Source organism: Electrona antarctica (assembly GCF_951216825.1).
Source record: "Electrona antarctica genome assembly, chromosome: 8".
Classification (NCBI taxonomy): domain Eukaryota; kingdom Metazoa; phylum Chordata; class Actinopteri; order Myctophiformes; family Myctophidae; genus Electrona; species Electrona antarctica.
Window position 1 is genome coordinate 43,141,412 of NC_136789.1, and position 27,863 is coordinate 43,169,274.

The 27,863-nt window shown below is 40.3% G+C and overlaps 2 protein-coding genes across 7 annotated transcripts in view; one reads left to right on the plus strand and one right to left on the minus strand.

The window, feature by feature from the left end:
- Positions 1-506: 506 nt before the first annotated feature.
- LOC306928400 (protein phosphatase 1D-like) lies at positions 507-8,515 on the minus strand. 5 transcript variants are annotated; one of them, XM_079508467.1, is made up of 8 exons: positions 8,435-8,467; positions 7,339-7,891; positions 6,396-6,624; positions 4,625-4,749; positions 4,358-4,539; positions 3,968-4,195; positions 3,536-3,665; positions 2,473-2,613 (listed from the first exon to the last, which is right to left on the minus strand). In XM_079508467.1, the coding sequence occupies exons 1-7, from the start codon at positions 8,450-8,452 to the stop codon at positions 3,558-3,560; spliced, it is 1,443 nt and encodes a 480-aa protein (XP_079364593.1). In that variant the 5' UTR covers positions 8,453-8,467; the 3' UTR covers positions 2,473-2,613; positions 3,536-3,557. The 5 variants fall into 5 exon arrangements, with proteins under 5 accessions (XP_079364591.1, XP_079364589.1, XP_079364590.1 ...); XM_079508466.1 differs by having other exon boundaries at positions 2,477-2,613; positions 3,554-3,665; XM_079508465.1 differs by lacking the exons at positions 3,536-3,665; positions 8,435-8,467 and adding an exon at positions 8,499-8,515 and having other exon boundaries at positions 507-2,613.
- LOC306928396 (roundabout homolog 1-like) overlaps positions 8,261-27,863 on the plus strand; it is a 177,236-nt gene continuing 157,633 nt past the window's right edge. The window contains exons 1-3 of one of the 2 annotated variants that reach the window (XM_079508452.1): positions 8,261-8,371; positions 9,785-9,940; positions 26,738-26,871. In XM_079508452.1, the coding sequence (XP_079364578.1) occupies positions 26,787-26,871 (85 nt within the window). In that variant the 5' untranslated portion in view covers positions 8,261-8,371; positions 9,785-9,940; positions 26,738-26,786. The remainder of the gene's footprint in view (positions 8,372-9,784; positions 9,941-26,737; positions 26,872-27,863) is intronic. The other variant, XM_079508454.1, reaches the window with a different exon arrangement.

Below are 27,863 nucleotides of genomic sequence, written 5' to 3' on the forward strand. Positions count from 1 at the left end.
TTTAAAAGCTCAAACTGCAGTTGCTCAAAAACAATGAACCATAGAACTACTGTCTATATATAAAAAGCTCTGTAAAGCCTAATCTGTACTTTGTTGTATGCTAAAAGAAAACATTGTATTTCGGTGAGTGGTTGTACAACAAAGTATAAATTAGTCATTAGTGACTGTACAAATATAAATAGTCCCTCTCGGGGAGCAAGTGACAATGGCCCCAGACAATTGATAAACCCCTACCAGAGGTACGGCCAAACACAACATATAGTTTTGTATCCGTCATGAAGAGAGACCAGAGTTGTTCTACGCTCTTGTTCTACATGTACTGAATGTTCATGTAGTTTATCTTTACTTGGACTACTATGGCTAAGTATATGGCTATTCTTACTAGCCATAGTAAAGAGAAACTACATTCAGTTACTGGTTCATCCGAGAATGGTTACTTGTACCAGTGCATGGTCATTGGTCTGTTATTCTACACACTGCTATTAACAAAATGACATAATACAATAATGAAATAACATTTTATTGTAACACACTGACATCCAGTCACATTCAAGGCATAGTATTGTAGCTATTTAGACATCCGGGTGTAGTGGATTAAAATCCAGAAATTGTGGTAAACATTGTTAAAATAAAAAACATGCCCATAAACAGTTCTCTGGACACTTCACAACACAGGAACGCTGAGCATGCCAGACTCAATAAAAATCCAATAAGTGTTTTGCATAATGTACTGTACAAAACAATAAAACTGATACAATTTAACCAAGTAATGTCATTGATACTGTCAATGTATCTATGTGAAATACAAAAACATGTAAATTGTACTACTCTTGTTTGTAACTCGTGGCCATAACTTAATAGGGAGAGATGCCTTTCGGGCCAACCCAGTTGTATGTGTCGAAGACGGGGAGCAAGACACTTGGCCCCCCGTAGGATTAATACGGTCTACAAGAATACAATAACACACGATGCAAAAGCCATCATTAGGTGCCTTTCATAAAAACAGAATACAAAAGGCAAAATTACAATAAAATATTAGACTGTCATTTTAAAATTCAACCTCTCAGATTGATGTGCAATCAACAGAGTGAACAGTAAAATGCCTAATCACGGTTATCTGAAGCAACCAACACAAATTATGGAGAAAAACGATGCACAGTGTAAAACTGTGAAAATGAAGAGGAAGACGTATTCATTTAGTTTTTAAAGAATATCTTTACTTCACAGTAACACAAGTAAAAGTGTGACTGAATATTTGAAATACATGAAGGGCCAAAGCTACCTCAAGACCACCTTCCATGGAGGCACTGGCACTGAACTAGGTTTTAAAACCTCAGATTATTATTAGACATTAGAAACATAAAAACGTCTCACACATATACAGAACACCCATGGCAGCAACGACATTGGAATTGTCCAAATCTTTAACCAAATAATATTTGAGACAAAGCAAAAGAGGTTGAAAAGAACATCCAATGGCTAATGGTAAATTTAGACAACCTGATAAACACCTAGATACTGACAGCTGTGTCAACATCTGCTGCCGCTAGAATGCCAGACTGACCATTTAGCTCAGTAGTATGCAATCATGCAGATAACAGTACCTAAATGACCATTAGGAAGAACACATTCAAAACAATATTGATGCTAAAACAAGAAAAGAAAATAGTTTGCCCTCGGGATCACCCTTCGTTATATGTATCCAGGTTAAAACATACCACAACCACTTAAAAAGACAGATAAAAGACCCCACACACTGGTGAAAATGCCACAATCTCCTCAGACTCCCCTTTTCCCCCCTTGCACAATGCAACTCCTGAGAAGGAACCACCTCCAACAACATCGATTCCCAAACGCCACCCGAATAATAATTTATGATTCTGAAAATATGTCCTTTGGATATACTGTACAAATTGTACATTGTTATAGGTATGAAAATAGACCAAATATTTAAAAAATCTTTAACATTTGATCCCCAAAATGTACTATTAAAAAAAGGGGGTGAGGTAAAACTAAAATATTATACATCATTAAAATTGTTTTTAGTTTTAAGGGTACAGGGAAAACACTTCTAAAAGCCAGGGTGGCACCTGGAACATGAGGAAAGCGGATTGTGATGGGATGCATATTTAAGTAAAGATCAACGGCAAGTCATTGATGCGGGTTTGTGGTAATTTTTCCATTCTTGTCGGAAAGGAAGGCGCTGCTCCGCTGTGGAGGCATGACATTGGGTACACTGGGTGAGCCTTTCAGTCTCATTCCCACACCTGTCTGATAGATTTGCCTACATGCTCTGCGATGGGGCATTCTTCTGGGGGACAAATTGCTAGGGGTCTGGTCAACAGGACCGCGAGGAGGTCTTAGGTTGGGGGAGCGGTTTGGAGACCGACGAGGCCTCTTTAAAGGAGGACTCAACGTGGAGGACTCTGCTGGAACCTTCCAGTCTTCATTTTCACAGATGTTCGGGGGTCTGTCTGTAGGGGTGGGCGTGACCCTATGAGAGTCAGCTGAAAGCTCTGCGGTAGGACAGAGAACGGGTTCACACGGGCCACTCCTCTGCTCCGCAGTCCAATAGCAGTCACTGAATGCAGAGGACACGTTTACCTCACGACTCTGCGGGCATAAAGCACATTAACCAAAACGGTCATCACGATTTGTCTCATTTCCTGTGGATTCAAATGCAGGAAATCACTCTAGAAAGAAGATGAAAGGCATGTGTGAACGCTAGAAATATACTGTGACATTACAATCACAGTAAGGAAAAAGTTACCATAGTCAAGTTTAGGAATGAAAGAAGATGATATGGAGTTACTTTATATAAAGTACCTAACCATGTACAAGTTCAATCACGTGGTTAGCTAATAGGCTTAATCTTGTATTAATAAATAAATAGAAAATAGACTGCATGTTTTATCTATATACCTATACATGAACGGGCTAAAGGGCAGTGATTTATGTTCCTTCCTCAGTCATTTTTTGGATCCTGCACCCGTTGCAATTTGTGGATGTGCGTGCACCTCTTGACCATTACACTACTACTACTACTTCAGTCCCAGCCTTCTTACAAGCTAGTAAAGAAATGTATAGACAGAAAATTAACAACCACATGTTGAATTAAGCATACAAATAAAATAAACAAATGGGAAGGTTTTTCCTATATTGAACACTGACTCAAAACTCTTTGATTATGATGAAACAAGCTGGACCACGATCTACTAAACATTGAAGACAGTTATCGAGTCATCAACGGGTTAATACATTATTTTCTAAACAAAACAACCCACACACACACACACACATTAGTAATGTTAATAGTAGTAAAACACAATAACAATCTTTAACTACAGTTAATGTATGAAACTGAAGGGCACTGCATTTGTTAATCCATTAACAATTGAGTATTGACGCCAACAGGTCCGACAAGAAGAGCCTTGGATTAAATGCAATTCAATCGATGACTAAGCTGATCCAACTTGGGTTGATAAACAAGTTCACTCTTTGGATGGCCATGTGAGTGACCATTCAGTACATTTACATTTTTCTGGGAAGTCACCTCACTACCACTTCAGGCATGTCCAATCCTCATGATCTTCATCCTCAAATATCTCATCTTCTTCATAAAACATGCCATCCTCCTCCTCCGCCTGGCCCGCTAGCCAAGTATTCTGTCCCGAAAACAAAGAGTCACTTTATAAACCACAAACCACTAAAGTAAACACTGTGTGCGACCCATCTAATGCCTGTATGCCTGTGGTGTGAATACCGTCAAACTATGTGGTGAAAAGATGCAAACGGAACAAGACAGTATATTCTTCCAGTGGAAAAGGGTCCTCAACATACAGTATACACTTTCAAGAGCGAAAATATCAACACAAAGCATTACCAGCATTACATTTCAAAATGATCTAATAGATAATGTGGTTGATCCAGATGAAAACCTCCAAAATGAAGGGGCGATGACACTAACCTCATAAACTTTACATGTGTTATAAGGAGACCCCGGAAAGGGAACGTGGTCAATTCCTGTTGCCATATCCACAACGATCTCATTTTGATGCATAGGAATTGGTGGACCCCCGCGCTCCTGCAAAGCTAGGACAATGACCGTTGTGTTGTCTGCTCGAAGCATCCGCTGCTTCCAAAACAAAAGGGCCGTGGTACCCAGTCGGGTGGCACAGGACATCCCCTTGGGTCCCTTTGAAGCAATGTGCAGAAGGGCAACAGTAAATTCACATTTGTTTAAATCCTGTAAAAAACATTCCACCTGAGATCAAGCCCATATATTAAAATAGCTGGCATTAATAATAGCTTTATGCTAGATCTTCGCGGTAAAGTCATTATGAACATGATCACTCACCATCATTTTGTCATGACTGTAGCACATGTTGACAGCATTCTTAGGTGGCATCATGTTCCATAGACCATCACTGCCGAGGATGATGTAGCGATGCCGTTTGGGGTCAAGGGTTACCATAGTGGTATCAGGCTCTGGGGAAACAACAAACTCCCCACTGTAGAAATCATAGCTCCACAGATCACCTGTTAAAAATACAGGTAACATTATTAGATGAATGAATATAGTCACATGTATTGATTTATGGCAGCATACGTGTCCTCTTTTTACCTAAGGCCCGGGCCACAGCCAGGAAGGGGATCTGGTCAATGACGGTGCTCCGCCTTACTGGTCCATTGTGGGTTAATCTGGGTCTTTTCCAAACAACACGGTTCACCCCAGACTTCTTCATTACACTGCAGTTACACAAAGACAAATACACAAACTTCAATAAGAAAATAAAGTACAACAGTGCATTTTATTTTTTTACCAGCCACGACAAGTGTGGCTTTTATTGTTTTCACCTTGCGAGTCTGTGTGTGCTGTTTATATGTCCGATTCTGTCAATAAAAGATGCAAGATGCAGTCGAATACTGTGTGTAGCAATTCAACTCAACTCCGTTTTATTACAACCCGTCCTGCCCCCCACCCAAGATCATTTGTGCCCACACAATACAATGCAACTGTAATGTAATGTGATGTGATGTATTCTCCCTCCCCCCTCCCTCTCTGTCAACACCCCCACCCCAACTCTGCCCCCCCCCCCCCATCCTTCTTTTTCTTCTTTTCTTAATTCTTCTGATGCAAGTAAGCTGAGAGCAGCGCCAAAATAATGGCTGCAGCTGTGTAGTTCATTTGTTGTCTCATCCCCCTGTTACTGCAATGAATGTCACTGAGACAAATTCCTATCAACCTTGTTGACATGGCAATAAAATAATCTTGAATCTTGAATCTTATTATAGTGCCAAATCACAAGTTGTCTCAACTCAAGACACTTTACATATAGAGCAGAGACCCCATTTGTCGCACCCTGAACAGGCACTTTTTGTGACAGTGGCAATGAAAAACTCTCCCTTAACTGGAAGAAACATCAGGCAGACGTGAGCTTAGATTGGCTATTTGAACATGTTTTTCAAAATAGTATAAAAGTCAAAGAAGTTTAGGAATAAAGGTTAAGGCACCGGTGAAAATAGGGCCCCCTAAAGCTCTAGTGTGGGCTGTGCGCGGCCATCTGCTTCAACCATGTCGGGGGGCGGGGGGAGGAAAGAGACAGTGAAGAGAGACAGAGAGATACAAAGATGGGTGTGGCCCAAGCAAGGGCGTTGGAAGTAGATACACCCTAAAACATTATGAGGATGAAAAGGGCAATGGTTTTGTTCGCTCTCTCTTTTTGAGGGGCGTCTGGCTTTCGGAAATTACGTCATATGGCAGCAATTAAGTCTATGGACTTTTAATGACGTATTGTAAATAACTATGGACTTTCCATTTCAAATGTTTGTTTGGAGCACTTTAAACAAACATGGAGTGGCAGTGAAGTCTATGGACTTTCTAATGTTTGTTTGGAGCACTTTAAAGTGCTATTCTTTTTTTCTTTTTTTTTTTACAGATTGTTCTGCCAGGTCCCCCATAATGAAAGCGGGTCTTAAGGCTACTCCATCTGCCTACAAAGTATCCCAGAAAAAGCTCAAAACCCATTTTTTATCTGGTTTGGTCAAAAATGTATACATATTTAAAATGATGTATAAATATCAAGCCAGATAGGTCATATGTTACTTAATCTCTATGGCAAGTCCATGGATTGCAGGGCAGCACATCATAAACATGTCCTCCATTTTCTGTGGACTCACAGACTTTCCTTTGCTTGTTTACCCATCATGTCATTAATAGATTATAGATACCACTCATTACAAGGTAAAGTCCTAATTAATGTGTACTGACTACTGAGGTTAATGACGAATCTCTTGCCACACACACACACACACACACACACACACACACACACACACACACACACACACCTCAAGGCATTATGATTTATAAAGACATGCTATCCCCATCTCACCTTCCACCAAGTCGTTCAATCCTTTCTTTCTCTTTAGGAAGTTCAGGTTTATGGTCTTGTGTCACTTCCAGTGCCTGGAGTTTGATATCAGAGTCATTGTCTTTCACCCCAAGGACCACTGCTGAATCCCCTACATGGGCAACATACATGTGGATCCCCCGGATCACCACGATGCTGGCTGTGGTACCTGACGTACTGGGCAGGCCAGTAAGAGTCTTAGGCCACTCCGCTGTAAAGGGAGAAAGTATAACAAGAGTGATTATAAAATATAAATCTTTTTTTTCAGCAGTGGTAGATAAGTAAAAGGGTAGAGATTCATTTTCTAGTGTTGAGTGCTATAAAAAGAGAGAAATAAACAATGGATTTCTGAATAATAGAAACATACACAGTTGAATTCTGTTTAAATTTGCAATTATTGACCTGTGTGTTTTTCAAATGATCCTAGTGGCATGGGACATGACCGCTGACCCTGGTACTCCCAATGACCGACTGCGTTCAATTATACCAATCAAAATATTCAAGGATACAGTGAGCAGGGCCAGCAACAACACAACGGTGGAAAGGAAAGCAGTCTGTGAAACAACGACCCCTGGAGTGACACGATTCGCCAGGTCACCGATTTCGGCGTAACACCGATACAAAGTAAGGACTTGATTGATTGAAGTATTTATTAACAGTTTGCAGATTGGGTACATTTCACATGAAAGCACAACTCAATACAAAGACTGTTACGGTGGACGACACACTGATAAAGCATTACGCGTGACTTGTTTACAACTGGGTCCAAAACAACAACAGATTCCGCTTGCTGCTCGGATAAATGTAACGATCGGTTATAGTTACACAATGGCATGATCGTTCATAACTAGCCAATACGCTAAACGAAGACAGAGCCATTGAAGATAAACTACATGAGATTAAACGTTACGTTTAACTGACTTACGTAGTTTCTTCCACATTGCGTGGTGGCAGGCGACGAATCCCTTTCGAAGAGCAGCGCACACTTCGCTGTGATCTTTCGACCAAAACCCCCTTTGCCTTTTCAATAAATCCCATAGATGATCCCTGGCGAAATCCGCCGCTTCTCGACCTCCGTGGCCGTCAAACACGGCGAAGAAAGCCACGGATTTCCGACTCGTATCGACCACACTCTCCTCCGCTGTGGCATCACGGTTCGATGCTGGCGGGAGGAGGTTGTGTTGTTTACTCTCGTTGCTACTAGTTGACATGTTTTCTACCCACATTGCACTGATCGGCGAAACAGCAGTTACGGTAGTACCAGACTGTGGAGGAGTCACATTATTATGGTCGCTCTCTGCTGCTTTATTCTCCTGCTGCTCCCCGCCGACGCTGCTGTCTTCCATCGGCGACGGTTCATACTCGATTTTTATCTCGAAATTGTCCTCCATGTATTTCCTCCCTCCTTGCTGCGAGTATGCGCTCATACGGAATATGATCGCGTCGTCCATGGTCGCGCAGAGCGTGTCGTTGCTTTCCTAAACGACAATATCATACGTGTTAGCTTTTAGCTAACGAGTAGCCCCGAAGCTAAACAATACTGTTCGAACCAATTTTGCCGCGATAGGGTGGCCTGCCGCCCCTAGCCTTTACCCTGTACCGAGGCAGTTCCTTCCTTTCTGTTTATCTTCTCCGACGCTGTCGGCCAGTCAACGTGCTGCCGTACGCACTGACGTCCACCCAAGGCACATATCAACCAACCCCCATCAACCAAAACCATATAACTATGTATGAAGGAAAACGCGATGGAAATGCTGCCTAGCAACCATGAGGGAAAATGCATTGCACAATGTCGCCATCTGCAGGCAGCATCCAATCAATCAAAAATCAAAAGCCTGGGTACCGAGGCTAATCAAAACTTCACTAGAAACACCGACAGTAAAAACAAACAGCAGAACCAAAGACGGACAGGCAGGACCACAATTTGACGGGTAAACACAACACAAACACAGCCAAAGGTAATATATAGCATTTCGGCCCAGCCCACTGTGTGCCTGTAAAGTAAATACAAACTACCCAACCTGGAGGCTGGTACCCATTTTATATTATCCCACACTGCTACTGCTTCTGCTGGTGGCTATTTACATTTCACAGACACAGCCAGACCGTTGTGCAGCAGCTCTGTAGCAGCATTTTCATTGGCCTTTCAGTGCATGTCTAGTCTAGCTTATAGTCCACTTGCCAGAATGTGAACCCGGACATTTTGAGTACTCTAAAGTTTTATGTTAGAAATGTTGAGTATGGGTCCCCAGCATTTAGAAACTGCATTTAGGATGCTAACTTGCATATGTTGAGCAATTTTCATAATTAGCATAATAAGCTGGGGTACCACTGACAACCTATCCAAAGCAAATATTTAAATTTAAGTAGCAGGTGACGTGTCAAACTAGGGGTTATTCTGAATCCATTGCAAGCATTCATTTTGCACAAAAAACAGTCCTTGGGCTAAATTCGGCACCAAATGTGCTGACCTCATCACATTTGTGATGACGGCTGTGGCCGTTCTTCGCCTGAAGTGTTTTTCATGCCAAACTAATGCTTGCAATGGATTCAGAAGCATGAAAACCCCCTAAATTGACACGTACAATGCCACTTGAAGCATAATGGAATTTAAAAAAATGTGCCTTATATAGGATGTCAATGGTACCCAATCTTATTATGCTAATTATGGAAATTGCCCAACATATGCAAGTTAGCATCTGGCAGTTTCTAAATGCTGGGGACCCATACTCAACATTTCTATTCTAACATAAAACCTTAGGGTACTCAAAATGTCTGGGTTCACAATGGGGCTCTATGGGCTGGCAAGTAGAAACTATTATGATTGAAGTGGTAGGGAAAGTGACATGAGATGTCATACATTGTTATAGAATTTGGATAGAAGACCTGTATATGATTTTTAAGATTTTCTTATTAATTTGTTCTAGCTCTCAGAGACGTTCTCCATTTATATTTTCATTGGTAACATATGAATATAACATTAATTTAAAAACATGAATATAAAAATACATAAAGATCATAATGTACATTTAACATATAATTTGACCAAATATCTTGCCAACTCATCCAAATAGGCAAATACAGTGACAGATTCATTCTTCTAATCTAATCCCTTTGTTCCTTGCATGTGTACTGCTGTTATTGTGACTGCATTGAATATTAAACATCACAATATTTGCTTAATTAGATGAAAAATGCATTTCTACTGAAGGCGGGAGGCCCCTACAAACATCTGATTTGCTGTGTGACAATCACCACAGGGAAATGATCACTGTTTGCAATACTGTTTGATATATTAAATCTCCAAGCAACTATATAATGTATGCATGGCAGATTATATGCGCATAATTATAACTCTCTTCTGCCCCAAGGGACCCCCTGACAAAAGGAAGGAACGTTCTACCATGCATCCTACACCTGCAGAGAACCCTGGTGGAAACCCATGTGCGTTCCCTGGCGTCCTCAACTGTATGCTTAGCTGGTGGAGCTCCCATCTCATTTCATTCACAAGACTGCATGCTGTATGGGTAGGAATAGCAATAACTTTACCGCATTACTCCTTCCATCACCCTCTTCTTCGTCCCTGCCCCCCTCTTCCCCATCTCTATTTTCCACTCAAGGTTTTGACCTTGGCTTCTTTGTGCCTCAAATATCCATTTCACACAGCATGTTCAAAGCAGGAGTGTTGCATGGTTATTTCACCCCGCTGTTCTGTATAAAAAAGTACAGGTATTGTTGTTTCCCTGTTTTGGCGGGAGCAGAGGTAGTCAAAGAGGCTGCGTTGTGTGCCTCAAACCACTCTGTGCCTGTCTCTTCAATTTCTTCTCCAACTTGTTTTTGTTTGCTCAACCATGTGGCTCACACAAATCTGCCTTTGTAATGTTGCACGTTAACATGTTGCATGTTCTGTAAGATGCTCAGTAATGATGCCCAGGTTTTTTTCATATTTTACCTGTACGGTACAGGCCGTTGTTTCCCTGTTTTGGCGGGAGCAGAGGTAGTCAAAAAGGGCTGCGTTGTGTGCCTCAAACCACTCTGTGCCTGTCTCTTCAATTTCTTCTCCAACTTGTTTTTGTTTGTTCAACCATGTGGCTCACACAAATCTGCCTTTGTAATGTTGCACGTTAACATGTTGCATGTTCTGTAAGATGCTCAGTAATGATGCTCAGGTTTTTTTCATATTTTTACCCGTACGGTACAGGCCGTACCCGCCCAATAATTTCAACTGAAACCACCTGGCCTGTTTCACGGCACTCGTTTTCAGTTTTCACAACTTGACCTTGCCCGACTCACTGTCATAAATACAGAGATAGTATTTTCATTGTTTTCCTTATATGAATATGAAGCTATTATTTTGTGAGAAAATGCGCAAGACACGAGTCAGCCCTAACCTTTCAGTGGCAACAACAACATATTTAAATCAATTAGTTTAAGTGAATATGCCTGGTCTAAGATAACAATACATACATCTTTTTTTTTATAATTTTTACCCACAATTTTGCAGATCATTTTTTTCACCCAGTGTCAATTATCTAATGTAATCCTGGGCGCTACACTTCCTCTGCCAACCTGGGAGGGCAGCGGACTGACCTCATGCTTCCTTCTATGCATGAGTAGTCCAAGCTGCTTCATTTCACCTGACAGGGGAGAGTTTCCCCGGCCGGACGTAGCGGGTGGAAGGAACACGTTATTCCGACCAGTTCCTTTCCCCTCCATCAGGCGCCTGGGCTGGCCAGGGGAGGTAGTTTTAGAGAGGATTACTGCATGTTTTTTGTGAGGGTACCTACCCTAGGGGACACGGGGAGAACATGCAAACTCCACACAGAAAGGCCCTTTTGCCAACCCCGCCTCGGGTATGGGCACTGATGGAGGAGAAAACACGCCCCCAGTGCCCAAAGCATCCCCAGCGGGAATCAAACCCAGGACCTTCTAGCTGTGAGGCAACAGCACTACCGACTGTGCCACCGTTCCCCGTGTACATACATCTTTTGAGTGTGCATTTTGTTAAATAAATATATAATGTTGTCAACTCAAGATACTGTACGTGTTTGAGAGAGAAAAATAGAATGAGAGAAACGAGAGTCAAATTATGTTATGAAGTGAGTTTAGTAACATTATTGATTTTAGTATTTATTAACAGTTTGCAGAATTACAGTACATTTCAAGAACTCAATACAAAAACTGTCAACTGTGAGTGGACGACACCATAAGTATTACACTTGTTTACAAGAGGGTCCACCATTTTCAATTCATCATAACATTTAGAGACATACAGATATACACTTATAGCCAAAAACAGGAAATCATCATAGAGGAGGTATTGGGAAAAAATATATATACAGTGAGGGGAAAAGGGGGTGCGTGGGGGATTCAGAATTTACGGGGGCCAGTTTCGAATTGCAGCCGTCCGTAGGTGCCCTTTGAGAGCAGTTTTGAAGGAGTCAAGGGATTCGCATGACTCCTTCAAAACCGCTCTCAAAGGACCAGACCCATTGCAAGATGCTGTACTCTGTCGTCAACCCTAAGCCATTCCAGCCTGTCAAAATGGGCAGGGGTGAGGTTGGTTCGGGGAGTGAGGCCAAGTAGTAACCTGACTAGTTTGTTTGGGGAAGTCTGGAGCCTTCTGTGGTACCAGGACGTGCATGCATAGTCAAAGAAACCTTGTACTATAGCTCCTGTTATGGTCTTCAAGGTGTTTTTGTTGACCAGTGAGGAGATCCTGTATAGGAATCTTGCTCTTTGGTTGATTTTTTTATTACGTTCGTGGCCATTTTTTCACCGGAAAGATTTGCCTCCAGGATGGAACCTAGGTAGGTAATTTCATCTTTTCGTGTGATAATATTGTCACCCACTTTAACCAAGAAGCCATCAGCCTTGCTGAGATTACTATTTGATCCAAAGAGACTGGAAGAGAATTGGCATGCTCTTATTTGTAAAATCAGTCTTTTTGTCGCTCAGTGAAGGAAAATGCTTCACTTCCGGAAGTTCCGGAGCTTTTGTGACGGAGTGCGTTGTCAGTGTCAAACAACACTAGACACTGTCTGGCACTGTTGTTATACATGTCACATGGAATGCCGGCATGCAATGTAAAAGCAAAGCCAGCATGATGACAGGAGCTTTTGTCTATGGCAATATTGCAGGATCTCTGTTGGCTAAAGACCTTCTATGTTATGTGCACCAATGCACACTGTCACTCCCCTTGTTTATTCTACATGCATTAATTTGTGCCTCTGCCGGCAGACAGATGTGAAATCTAGGCAAAGTAGGCATTATGTTGTCTTCATCTATGCATCCCTCGTGAATGTGATATCTGAGGAATTTCATGACATTTGGCACAAACGTCCACTGGACTCAAGGATGAACTGATTTGAAATAGCCGATAAAAGGTCAAAGGTCAAGGTCTGGGTTTCCCGAACGCATTTAGTGTAAGACTTGTAGTGCCGCACATGCTCAGATGCCCTCTAGGCCGCACACAGAAGCCTGTGAACATAGACATTCCGTGCATAGATGTGCCACGCATTGTATGCTTAAATGTCCATCAATCAAGGATGACTGATTAGAAGTAGGTGGTGAAAGGTCAAAAGTCAAGGTCACTGTAGCCTAAAGAGACCTAGGGTTATTATCTTGCTACCCTGGCATGGCCAGAATAATATCAGATATTAGTCTGGAACTTCGCTGTGGAAGATTTATTTCCAAGGGGCGGTTACAAACAGATTCCAACACCACAGCAAAAATGTCTCACTTTGAATAGTGGGCTCTGATTGGTCACCCACAACTCTGGGGTGAGCGAAATGTAATTCAAACTGAGGAGTGCCAGACCAATCTCCCCAGGGATTTTTTCCCCCCTGTGGCAGATTTGTCCCTAAACGTTTGTAAAACGTTTTAAAATCGTTCAAAGCCAATATACAAGCTCACAACGTGTCGATGTAGATAGGCTAGTTGAACTATTTTAAAATGTTTTTTTCAAAATAGTAAAAAAATGGAAGTATGAGGATTTTACTCGAGTAAGGAGCCAAGACTTACATGACCTGTCATGGTAATGGAAACCCCAGTCTGACTCTCAGAGTAACATAGGATCACAGCCTTTATAGCTTTCACTCTCACAACAGCCATCCCCCAACATAGCCTCAAGACTTGAGCCTATCAGTTCAACAAACAGTAACAGAGTGAAACAAAACGGCACCTAATCTCGCAGGAAATGGCTGTACTGCAACCTACAGAGAAAAGTTACAAAGATACTCTTTATAAACGGGTGTTATTAAATGTTTACATCTAAATTGCTAGGACAACTCCCACCAGTTCTTATGCAATGTCTCGCCTGCGGTCTAGGAGGCTAAGGTCACTGTGATTTCAAAAAGCACATTTATTGAATACCTTGAGTCTTCACTAACTACAGTATATGAGTTTATAGCCACTTGAACTGCTTAGCTTAGGCATACAACCTCAATGCCGTATTCATGGTAAATGGTAAATGGTGCATTTATATAGCGCCTTTATCCAAGGCGCTTTACATAGATTGTGCATTACATTCACCCATTCATACACACATTCATACACCGATTGCAGCGGAAGCCATGCAAGGCACCAACCAGCACATCGGGAGCAATTTGGGGTTCAGTGTCTTGCCCAAGGACACTTCGACATGTAGACAGGAGGAGCCGGGATTCGAACCGCCGACCCATGGATCATTGGGCGACCTGCTCTACCTCTTCCTCTCACCTTACTCGCCATATTGACCCCCCCCCCCCCCCCCCCCCCCCCTACCTACTAGTCTGTACCTGGACTTTGGAGACTATCAGTGATAAAGAGGCAAATGCAATTTCCATAAATGTGTCAGAGTGTGGAATCCAAGGCTACTCTTCTTTTGAGTAAAGGAGGAAATTAATTCCTGAAGTCGAGGGAGATTACTAAGGAGCGAGACACCCAGATTTCTTTTCTTAAAAGCCATGTGCAGCTTTTGTATAATGGTCAGTCTGGTTAAATGGGCTCGTCTGGCCTCCTTTGTAGAGTCTCGACTGTCAGTCAGCATAAACAAAGTGGGAAAATGAGACGGCACAAACAGGTCTAAAATATTATCATATAAATATATGGTAATATAACCACAGGACATTTTGATTACAAAGGTGTGTGTGTGTGTGTGTGTGTGTGTGTGTGTGTGTGTGTGTGTGTGTGTGTGTGTGTGTGAGACACATTAGGGGGGCATCAATAATTTCTTATTCTTACACATCTGGAGCACAGTCAGAGTTGGATCTAAATTTCTGAAGAAAATAATACAAATTATTGTATTGAATTGATTAATGTTCTGTTCTCAGCTAATACATCATAGTATTTTGGCAATTAAAATGAGATAGAAAGTTATATTCCAAGTTAGAAGAATAAACCTTTGAAGGTTTTTGTTTGTTTTTTGTTTATCCCCCTGAAAACAGATGAGATTTGTGTCTTCATCAAGATGTGGGTTTAACGATGAATTCTTTCCGATTAAAGAGATGTTGTATGTGCAGTGAAATGTTGGTGTGCCAGACTCCACCTGACTGCGCTAACAATATCTGACATATACAAGGTAATACAGTAGGCCTACAAATAAAACAATGCATAACAATAAGGTCATTTAACTTACAATATAAGTAAGGTACTAAGTACTAAATACATATGTATTATATAGTGATTCTGGGCTTACATCGAATCATACAAAAAAAAGATTGTTGAAGTGTCCATGAAAAAAAAATCTACTTGTGCCCTAGTGGGGTCAGTGGTGCTAAGGGCTGACCATTAGTCTATGTGACAGATTCACCATACAGCTAAAGAAACAAAGATGAAGCCATAGATAAGTGCCAAGTGGTGGAAAGTAGTAAGTACATTTACTTAAATACTGTACTTAAGTACAATTTTGAGGTATTTGTACTTTACTTGAGTATTTTTTTTTTTTTTTTACTTCATTAGTACTATCCACTACATCTATCCATCCAAATATTGAACTTTTATTCCATTACATTTATTTAAAAACTTTAGTTACTTTGTAGATTTTGATTACAAAACATACATTAACCATAACCACTTCAGTCCTATGTACATTTCGGCCATTTGAAAATTGCCGATCTACAAGATTTTTACACATTTGAAAACTTGAAATGGGACATTCTGCATAATTTGTACTTTTACCTTTGGCACTTATAGCCTACATTTTGATGCAAATACTAGTACTTTTACTCAAGTACATTTTCAGAAACAGAGTATTTCTATATTGCAGTATTTTGCAGAGTACCTTTCCCACCACTGATAACGTGTGTGCCAGATATGAGAGAGGACAGTGACCATACCAGGGCTAAACAGATTTCAGAGTCCCTATCCCCCAATAGTAAGGGCATTTTATCAGGTATTTGACCAATCTGGGAACTAAATCGTTACCAAGAAATTTCTTCACCAATGTGTTTCTAAAGGTGTCTAATAACATACTAAAAGTTTGAAATTCAACTCCCGTGGGAAATTGAGTTATTAGCATAATATGTGATATATACCCTTAACATCCTATATAAGGCAAAAAAGTCCAAATTTCATCATTCTTTAAGTAGCATGTGACATATGAAACTAGGGGGTTTTCATGATTCTGAATCCATTCCAAGCATTAGTTTTGCACAAAAAACACTCCTTGGGCTAAATTAGGCCATATCCACTTGACCAAATGTGCTGACCTCATCACGTTTGTGAGGCCGTTTTCCCCCCAAGGAGTGTTTTTTGTGCAAAACTAATGCTTGGAATGGATTCAGAATCATGAAAACCCCCTAGTTTCATATGTCACATGCTACTTAAAGAATGATGAAATGTTGACTTTTTTGCCTTATATAGGATGTTATGGGTATATATCACATATTATGCTAATAACTCAATTTCCCACAGGAGTTGAATTTCAAACTTTTAGTACATGTTATTAGACACCTTTAGAAACACATTGGTGAAGAAATTTCTTGGTAACGATTTAGTTCCCAGATTTTCATAGATTTCTCTTACTACAAGTCCCTTTAGCTGCAGAACATGCTAAATGATGACCATGCCCATAGTCTTTACAGAGATTAATTTTGATAGTGTTTGATGGGATTTTAGTCTTTTGGCCGTCATCTGTCTAATTAAAGCAATTCTTTCTAAATAATTTATGTTGGTGGACTACCAAATGCTGCAGCATGTTACATGTTAGTAATGAGTTGGGATCAATCAATATGGAACTGAACAGGATTTGCATTTATCCTGGCAGTTTGGAGCAGTTTTGAGGTTGATAATTCTAAATGGGCAGTATTATGCTTTTATAAAATGTTGTTATTATTAGTATTATGATGTATTCAATATTGTTTTTACAGTATCGGATCAGTGTTACACCAAGTTCTATACACAAACAACACAACAATCAAAATCCTGTCCTTGTGTACCTTTCTGAGAACATTGTTATAACCAGCTGATAATTCATTTACACATTTCAAACAGGAGAAATAACAATTACATGAACAAACATTTGGGACTTTATATCAATAATAATCTCAAAATAATAAACTGGTACGGATGAGTGGAGTTTCATCTGTGAGAGTAAATTGTACAGCCCTAGGACCCAGAGGAAAGTGGTTGGCTGTTGCAGAGGTACATTGGTGATTTGTATGCGCTGCCGTTAGTGTCTCACATTGTAGTCCATGTAGTGTCTCTCGGATCATAGACGGATTAGGCATTGCTCTCGCAGGGAATCAGCTGGCCTGGCCTGGCATATTCTTTGTTCCTTTTTTTCTTTTTGATTATCTTAATTGTTTATGTAAGGTTAGGTGGTCGGCATGAGAAACAGAGGAAATGGAACATTTGTAAAGCAACTGTGAGACATTACACAGTTAATTCAGTGAAGAACAGCTTGTAAGGGTGAGCTCTTAAGTTCATGCATTCAACTTATGTATTTTCTGCCTGTAAAAAGTTTATAACATTTTCCAGTAATAGTTATTCCTGTAATCATTTCTGGCCAGTATATGTCGATATGCAATATATATTTCTATGGTAAATGTCTTGATTATTTGCTCTGTGCGTTTTGTGGTGACAACATTCTGAAACCTTTCTAAAAATGATTATTTGCTCTGTGCGTTTTGTTGTGACATAACATTGTGAAATATTTCTAAAAATGATTAAGTGTACTACATAAAGAGTGTGTTTGTAGTTGGTGGATAGTTCTATCATTGGAGAGTCTGGAACCATCTCAAGATGGTTCAGAGGATGGATGAGCTCCAGTGAAATTGGGGTTGAATGTCATATTTGAACAGCAGTTCAATGGAAATAAGCACTGTTTTCTCCTGGGATATATTGACTAACTCTCCTCCCTTTTTCCTGGTGATAATGAAATCAATCCACTACTAGGCCCATACTATCCTCCAAGTAGACTATTGGTTCTTAACGTGTGGTCCAGGAACCCCCAGTGGTCCTTGAGGGGGTTTCCAGGGGGTCCCCAGCTAAATGGTTGACAGTTAGGAACCAAATGGACCTACTGTATACAGGTCTGTAACTGTAGAAACAGAACCAAATGGACCCTTACTGTATGTGTCCATTTGGTTCCATTTACTCTGAGTTAAATGATCACTAGTACTGATCAGAACCTTACCGTCTGTACAAGGTATCAGAGCACGCTGAGAGCAAGAGCTGCATACAGAAATAACAAATGTGTTACAACTTATTGTTGAAAAGAAGCTTATTCTAATGTTTTGGAAAAGACAGAGGTCCCATGGGCAAAATTATTGCTAGAAGAACTGGTAAAGCTTTCCTACTTGAGAGAATGCAGGTTCTGGCTTACAAACAAACTATAAGATTTGGCAGCCTCATCTCCCATTTATTTTTGACTCAAATGAAACAATCAAACCTGCAACATTATGATGAAGTGTGACAAGTCTTTTGTTTTGTTTTGTTCTGCCTTTTTATGTTTGTCTCATTTGTTTTCTTTGTTCATGACAACATTAGAATTTGGTGTAATGGTACCTCAATAAAAAAAAAAAATTGAAAATATAGTGTAGATTTGGGGTCTCAGGCATACAAATAATATCAAATGGGGGTCTGTGACATAATGTATATCAAACTTTAAAGAAATTAAAAAGTTTGAGAATCACTAAACTACACGACAATGCTTTAGTACAGGGGTTCTCAACGTTTTTGGCCGGGGACCCCCGGAAATGCTTTGGCAATGTCTCGGGACCCCCGCCCCGCCCCCTCCCGACCCCCAATATAAATTGACTGCTACAATAACCTTAAACCATTTTGGGCGGGAACCCCTTTTGGTGTTTTAAGCATTGTTATAATTTAGCTATTGAAAAATAGCAGATCTACAAGCTCATAGCGCGCCACCGAGTGGCGCGCTACGAGCTTGTAGGTCTGCACCTGTATACCTGTATACAGGTATACAGGTGCTGTATGTATACAGAAAGAACAGCTGCCATAACTTTGTCCCCATATTCCTTTCCATTATGTCTTAACTTGCGTCAGAATTAATATGATCATCAAATGATTCTGCACTTCAGGAACGTTCTTAGGTTTGCGTCATTGTAAGCAGTATTTATCCAGTTGAGTAGGTGTGTCTGGATGTTCTGATTATGAATGGTCCGTGGTATTATAGTGGAAAGTTTGAAAACATTCTAAAGCCAAAAGGACAGCAAAAAGGTACATTTGAGCAGCCTCTCTATGGTCAAACTCACCTCTTCAGCTTGTCATCCATATTAGCAGTCAGCTTAACTATTCCCTGAACGCTCAAATATTATGCACCATAATAAGTAATAATAATACTTAATACTTAATAATACATCAACCCATAGTGTGCTTGTTGACCGACTATTTTTTTATATTTGTCGTAGTACCAAGTACAGCATGTACTGTAGGGATTAATTGGTTACAATTGAGAGATACAATGGGGTCATTGTGGAATTTATAATGATGAAATCTGAATACGCCACCCTTGCGTGTTTCTGCTCGCCCTTCTACCCAGATATCCACACATACTCTTAAATACTCAACCTGTCTCACTCTGTTAACTCCCTTAATACAGTGGCATAAGCCTGGTCTGTGGTACAAGCCTACATCACCTGTCTCCCTGTCGGTCTTTACACGGTCACACACAGACGCATTCTTCACACTTTACACATTCCTCACCAACACTAGCTCAGGTCTCCCAGAAATCACTCTCCTATGAGGTGACACAGACTGCAGTGTGACGTACTGGGAATGTATTATGATTTAGTCTTATTTATGAGTTAACCACTTACATCCTAGAAGATGCTTTGTTGTCCGGGGTCAATGCTACTTGTTAGCAAGACCTTTTGTAGCACAGGTTAGCAACTGATTGCATGTATGGTGTGTGTTTAACTTTGTTATATCAGATAAGAGTGTCTGCCTGACTGCCTCTTATATTTCTTTTTATGCTCATCTCAGATGCATCCTGCTATGGTGTCCACTTGGACTTGAGTAAAAAGCAACCAGTGATGCACACTTCCTGCATGTGCGTGCGTGCGTGCGTGCGTGCGTGCGTGCGTGCGTGCGTGTGTGCGCTCCTTGCTTCCACTCAGCGTTTTGTCTCCAAAGAGGTGCTCATTGGTTCACAAATACATACTCAATTGATTTACCACAAGGATGACACTGAAGCATCTCGTTTGTTCATTTAGCACAGTGTCTATAGTCTCTTCAAAGAGAGGCCATCACACTATCAGGATGATTACAGAGTAAAACATGTCCACCCCCCACAATACTGTGTACTGTCTATGTACTGTAAACTATTAGACTAATAGTTTAATTCTTTGGAACCTCACCCTCCACGATAGCTTCGAGTTGAGGTCCTGCTTTGTAGGGTGCCGGCAGAGTGTGACACCGGTGAACTGTGGCCAACAGTACAGATCTGTACCTTTTTCCGCACATCGTATCCAAAAGTAAAGCTAGTCCTCCCTGCTCTCAGATGTTTGCAATTTTAGCGGTAAAGAAAATGTAAGCGACAGGTTGAAACAAGCATTTTAATTGCTTTTTAGTTGTATTTATTCCATCCGGAAGTCTTAAAAAAAATATTTCCGGCTAAAATTGGGGAGGGAGAGGTTCCAATTGTTTTTTATAGCTGCATTGCACTCTTGGTGACTGCGAGCTGAATTATACACAAGTGTCATGTTTCTGCTTTTACTTCTGAGGTTTATTTGATTCCTGCCAAATTCTGGGATCTTTCCTGCCCTTTTTTTTATTCCATTAGGCTATAGTTCAACAATTAGTACATGCATTTCATTTCATGTGCCTGTCTCCATGACTTAGTAAATGTGGAGCAAAGAGGAGAGAACATGTGAGAATGAAAGTGGGGAACTAGTGGTGAAGACTGCTTCGGTTCATGGTCTGGCACATCCTGTATGAGCTGTTGGTCGATAAGAAGACTCCTGTGGCTGTTGCTTTTGGATATTGACATTCTGTTAGAGGATCAGAATCGTGGGAGTGGGACAGGTAGAAAAGAAAGAAACCCATGAGTTTTAGCAGTTCCACTTCACTTGATCTGCAATGATCAAGTAGTAACTAGAAAAAGTAACTAGAAAAATAGTAACTAGAAAAAGTGCACGGGTCTCCACCAGGTCAGGAACGTTTGTGATGTTTGGAAAAAATGTGCCTCCTGGTGGCACTATAATAGGGCAATGTTAAAAGGGTGACATAACGTAGTGGAAATGTGCGTGCAAAGTTTCACTCGGGCAATCGGGCCTGTGTTCATGATTTGCGGCATTTTATTCTAAACGGGCCAGTCGTGCAAACTTTAGTTGTCAATCAGGAATGGATGGAGATCATGTGTACAAATTTGTGTGAAATTTGGATACTCGAAGGAGTAGTATCAAAAACGTGTTTTTACATGAAAAATGCAGGGCAAAAGCTTTTCCTTTGCCTGTAGGGAATGTTCATTTCATTTCATTTCATATTTATTTATTTCATTTCAGTTATGGTTTTACATGATCATATTAATTTTTACTTTGTACTTATTATTTTTTACATATTCCATACAGAAAGGAAAAGGAGCAGGAAGAAGATAAATCTTATATATACCTGCCCCTACCCCTAAAAAAACATCTAATTGATGCTGCCACCAACCATACATGATTACATCAAAGAAAAAAGGAAAAAACAACAACCAATTGATGCTGCCACCAACCATACATGATTACATCAAAAAAGAAAGAAAAAAAACAAACAACAAAGACAAAGGACATGGAGCTCAACAAGAGAACAAACAAAGACAACACCGAGGAAACAAAATAACACTTATATCTAACCTTCTAATTCATATTTTATCATTTTTTCTTTTTTAAACACTTTCTTAAACTGAAACACTGTTGTACAACTCTTCAACTCCTGGTTTTGTGAATTCCATAACTTTATACCTGTAACAAAAGTGCACATTTGTTTTAGTGTAGTCCGAGCGAACAGATGTTTAAAATCATGTCTTCTTCTGTGGTCCTCATCCTCTGAGCTAAACACAAATGACTTCTGTAACTGTATTGGTAATGATTTGTTTTTCGCTCTGAACCCCACTAATAATGTTCGTAATTCTACCAAATCCATGATTTTCAAAACACCTGATAACATAAAAAGCCTATTGGTGTGTGCTCTGAAATCTTCTTTATACATGATTCTTAATGCTCTTTTTTGTAACATAATCAAAGGAGTCATATTACTCTTGAATGAGTTACCCCATACTTCCAAACAGTAAATAAAATATGGTAAAACCAGTGTACAATACAACATCCTCAATAAATTCGTATCCAAATCATATTTTACTTTGTTCAAAATAAAAAGACTTTTGGCCACCTTGGCTTTTATATATGCTATATGATTTTTCCATGATAATTTCTCATCTAATATAACACCCAAAAACCTAAATTCATTCACTCTTTCAATATTCACTCCATCTATAGTGAGAATAATTTCATCCTTTTTCAAATTAGAGAAAATCATAAACTTGGTTTTTTTCAAATTCAATGATAACTTATTTTTATTAAACCACCTTTTTAATTTAACCATTTCATTTGTAATGCTTTCTGCTACACTTTTTAAGTTATCCCCTGAACAAAAGAAATTAGTGTCGTCCGCGAACAAAACAAACTGCATTAACTTTGACACTTCACAAATATCATTAATATACAAAATAAAAAGTTTAGGTCCCAAGACCGAGCCTTGTGGTACCCCACATTCAAGCTTCATGGAATCAGATTTATGACCCCCCAACTGTACATATTGTTGCCTGTTGTGAAGGTAACTGATTAACCAATCTAGAACTACACCTCTTACCCCATAATTATTCAATTTAGATATTAAAATAGTATGATCAATTGTGTCGAACGCTTTTTTGAGGTCAATAAAGACACCTATTGTGTGTTTGTGATTATCTATTGCTGTTGTTATTTCATCGGTTATTTTCATGAGTGCCAGAGCTGTGGACCGATTGGTCCGAAAGCCATACTGACTCTCACTCAGTAAGTTATTCTTTTCAATAAATGAGTCCAATCTTTGTACATACAGTTTTTCAAGTACTTCAGAAAACTGGGAAAGCAGCGACACTGGTCTATAATTAGTAAAATCATGTTTGTTTCCTGTTTTAAAAAGTGGTATAACCTTTGCCATTTTCATCCTGTCTGGGAAAACTCCTGTACTAAAAGAAAGATTACAGATATAACTAAAAGGTTTAATTATACAGTCAATAGTCTTCTTCACAATGATCATATCTATCCCATCACAATCAGTTGATGTTTTGTTCTTTGATTTTGCTACAATTGATTTAATTTCATTTTCACTCACTTCTCCTAGAAACATGGACTGCATTATTTTACTTCCCCCTTCATCATTTTGCCCAGCATGTTGTGGAATGGAATTGGCCAGACTTGGCCCTACATTTACAAAAAAAGAATTGAATTCATTTACCACTTCATTTATATTTTCTATCACTCTCTTGTTGTCATTAGTAAAATAAGTGGGCAATTCTGTAGATGTATTTTTATTCCCTATTACCTGATTTAAGATTTTCCAAGTTCCTTTAAGATTATTTTTGTTTTCTTCTAACCTTTTGTTATAGTATTCTTTCTTTGCTTGTCTCATTATGATTACCAATTTATTTTTATACACCTTGTATTTATTTTCAGCCGTCTTTGTCCTGTATTTCATAAAATCTCTATAAAGTTTGTTTTTCTTTTTGCATGCATTTTGTAAACCTTTTGTTATCCAGGGCTTGTTATTGTACCTATTCTTATTTCTGCATTGTGTTATTGGGCACCGTTTATCATAATGGTATAGAAAACAATTCAAAAATGACTCATATGCATCATTTACCCCTTCTGTATACACTCCTTTCCATTCTTCATTTAAGAGGTCATTTCTTAACTTATTTATTGATTCCTCCGTTCTTACCCTAACATATCTGTGACAATTTTCCTCTTTCTTACTCTTTATTTGACTGTTGAATGTTACAAATACAGGCAAATGATCGCTTATGTCATTTATTATTAGCCCACTCTTAATATCATTCTCTAATACATTGATAAAAATGTTGTCAATCAATGTTGCGCTAGTTGTCGTAATTCGACTGGGCTTGGTAATTAAGGGGTAAAACCCTCTACTATATAATGTATCCAGAAAATCAGATGTTGCTTTATGTTTCACTACACTGATTAGATCTATGTTGCAAACAAAGCTTTACACAGATTGATGCAGTTCTAGGTAAAACACAAATTGTCCTGTAACTGTTATAGTGCCGCCATGAGGCAGCCGCATTTTGAAGCTGACAGTTTTTAAGTGGCATTTCTTCCTCGCCTAGTGGGAATGTGCGTGCAAGATTTCATGGAAACCGCACGCTGTGTTCATGATTTGAGGCATTTTGTTCAAAGTGGACCAATCCTGCAAACTTTGGAAGGCCATCTTAGCCAATCAGGATGGAATATGGACAATGGGACAGATCCGTGTTGATCTGTCCCATTGATATTAGCGCTACACAGACAGACGAACACACAGACGGACGGACGGGGCGCAAAACATACTCTCTCCCCATGCCTTCAGCCTGCTGGAGACAAACATACTCTCTCCCCATGCCTTCAGCCTGCTGGAGATAATGAACACAGTGAGTGGTGCATTCGCAGCTCATTATCTTCCACAATGGTAAGCCTACAGGATGTGCAGGGTCAGAGGGAAATACCTCATCCTCAGCTGCCAGGCGTCCAGGAAAGTGTATCTCATACATAAAATATACATACACACACACACACACACACACACACACACACACACACACACACACACACACACACACACACACACACACACACTAGAAGGACAATTGAAACTTGTTTACTGTACAATGAGTCAAATGTATAACATACAATGACTTATCACATGTTCAATGCAACATATCCTCCAGTATATAATCCTTATAATAACTAAAAAATGATCTTTTAATACTATGTTCATGTATCATAATGAAGTACAGATGATAAGCAAAGACAAAAATGAGTAGACTATTATAGATTTTTATGAAAGGCTTCTTTTAGTTCTACTGTTGTTACTTGCATAGCAATCTGAGAACCCATCGTCATAAAATAAAGGAAAAACGGCACCCTCTTTTCCTTGAATTTGACGGAGTCAACAGTCTGTCTCGAGAGACTACTTGCATAGTAACTCCATGTTCTTTTCAACTCATTTTAAATAACGCCAAGCGGAGTGGGGGATGGAGTTGAGAGACTGCTAATCGGGTGCCAAGATAGCCCAGGAATCTGGCGGTTCATAAAAGAGAAGCACCACCAGTTGCAAGCAATTTGTATCACAGATGGCTGATCAGTAGAGTTGACTGACTGTCTATTCCCGTCCCACCGCCTGGACTTGTCACTGAGACGCATCACGAGGCCCACTGAAGAGTGAGCAGGCTGGTTGGTCTGTGTGGGGAATCTGGTGTGTGGCATTTAAATGTGTGAGATTGTCTACAACACTGTACACTTGCAACGTGTGTTGTTCGGGGTGGCCATAGTTGAATGGGTAGAGAGGCCTTATGGGAATAAGAAGGTCTTGGCCTCGCCCGCTCAGTGTGTGTCCCTGAGCAAGACACTTAACATCTGTTAACTGCTCCCCGGGCTCTGTATTAATTGTGCCCACTGCCCCTTAGTCTGGGTACATGGGTCTGGGTACAGTGACAAACACCACCAAAGGGGTGGGAACAAAATAATTATTTCTATTCACTTTACACAAACTTGCCCAGATGCACTGTACTGTTCAACGCACGCACGCACGCACGCACGCACGCACGCACGCACGCATGCACGCACACACACAGAGTCCCACGAGGAGCACATATTGAAGATACTGTGCCTCACAAGTGTTCAGATGGAGTGGGAAAGGCAGAACTGGATCCGTACCAATGTGTATTCCCTCCCTGCATGTGTGGGCTGGATCAGACTGAAACAGGCAGACTGTGTGTAGTGTGGGCTTCAGATGAAAGCCCATCTGTCTGCCTGGTTCGTCTGTAGTGGATGTGTTACAGCAGGGGCCTTAGTAACGTGGATGTAAGGCATACCTGAAGCAACTATGGTTATGATTTGTGAGAGGAATTGCTGAAAATAATTGCAGAAAACGGGAATTCATCCTGCATCACTTTATTGATTGGGTCTTGTGCTAAATTAAATGTGCTCTAGTCTGTAACAGGGGTCGCTCCATCTCTTTACACAGAAATGTCATTGTCGGGTAGGTTGCCATTTGCATCCATTCAGGAGAGAAAAACAATTGATCAGCTTCAATTTGATTGTTCCAGTTCCAATGTTGCTATGTCCAACTCTCCTGATTGGATGAGATTAGTATTGTGACCTGAAAATGTATTTTCTGTTTAGATGGAGAGACTGGGATACCCCTGATAATGAACAAACACTTTATAGCAATAATTTGTAACAGGATATAGAGCAATTTAATACATTTTAATAAAAAAAAACACATCACGTAACGTTTATACTTATAACTTGATTTGTACAGTCCAGACTGTTACTGTATCTGTTATTTGGGTGAATACAAAACTGCAGGTTATTGTTGAATCGAAAATACATTCAAATTCAAAGGTGAAAGTCATCACTAAGAAATAATAAAAACATATATATTCTTTGTGTAATTTCTCAGCCAATGGTACCATTGAATTACCTTTGAACTGTGTGAATGTACAGTAGCCGACATTGATCTGTGCATAATTTCTCAACCTGACATATCAGATGTTGCACAAAACTGCACATTTCATGCAATTTACGGTAACCAAGCCTGACTTAATGCTATCTTTCTGTCCTATCTCTCTATTCCAGAAATATCAAGACGATCGATCTGGAAGGCATGCCGGCCCAATAGAAAATCATGCCATCGGTTGTCTGTACTGTCTTCTTAATCAGCTTACTCTTACTAGAACAATCACAGCAGAAACAAGGGGCCACTGTTGCAGGTGAAAAACCTTTCCTTCAATAACACACAAGCCTGTAAAATGAAGAATGCTTAGAATGTTTTGCTGTCGTTGTGTTATGCTCATCTGTGATGGTCTGGCCCATCCTTTTCCTGTAGCCAAGTCAAAATAACCCACGGTGTGCTGACGTCATGATGAATACACACAACAGCACTCCACAACTGTTCCTGTAATCACTGAGGATTTTTACAAAATAAGAAATCAGGCAGACGGCAGACTGCTGGGCGAGCGCTGGCGCTTTGGCATGGGGGGTGATGTTACGAGGCGTGACCATATATGGGGAAGGGCCCCTGGCGATGTCGTCTATGTCGCGACTACATATATGCCCATATATGGAGATTCCTGATGATGTCACGTCACGTGATGTCACGAGGCATGGGGTGACTAATGCTGCATTCACAAGGAATCAGGCAAGCGGTAAACGGCAAACGGCAATACCTGCTGGACGGCACGGAACGGTAAAAAGATTAAATATTTTAACATTGATGCCGTCTGCCGTTACCGTCGCCGGTTCTGGCTGCCGTGCCGTCCTGTTCCGTTTACCGTCCTGCTCCCGTCCACTAAAATGAAGTCTGGTTTGCCGTCTACCGCTTGCCTGATTCCATGTGAATGCAGCATAACGGACGGATGGACTTACGGGAAATGCACGTTTTCATAGTGAATGATATATTATAATAAAATGATGATGATGATGATAATAAGTAACCAGTAAGACGCCAGTAAGACGCCCTGGGGGCTACTCAGCGCCCCTAGCGACCTGGCGCCCTAGGTGGGGAACTGTTCCGCCTGCCCCTAGGGCTGGCCCTGGATACACCATGGTTTTGGGCAGATGAGCAAATATGATAAAATGCATTAGTCGCCTAATAATGGTAAACAAGTCCCCAGTGTTACCCTTTTAGCCCAGGGGTCATCAACATGTCCGTACACAGACAGATGTGTCCGTGGCAAACACTTGTCTTTGTCTGTGGCTTTGT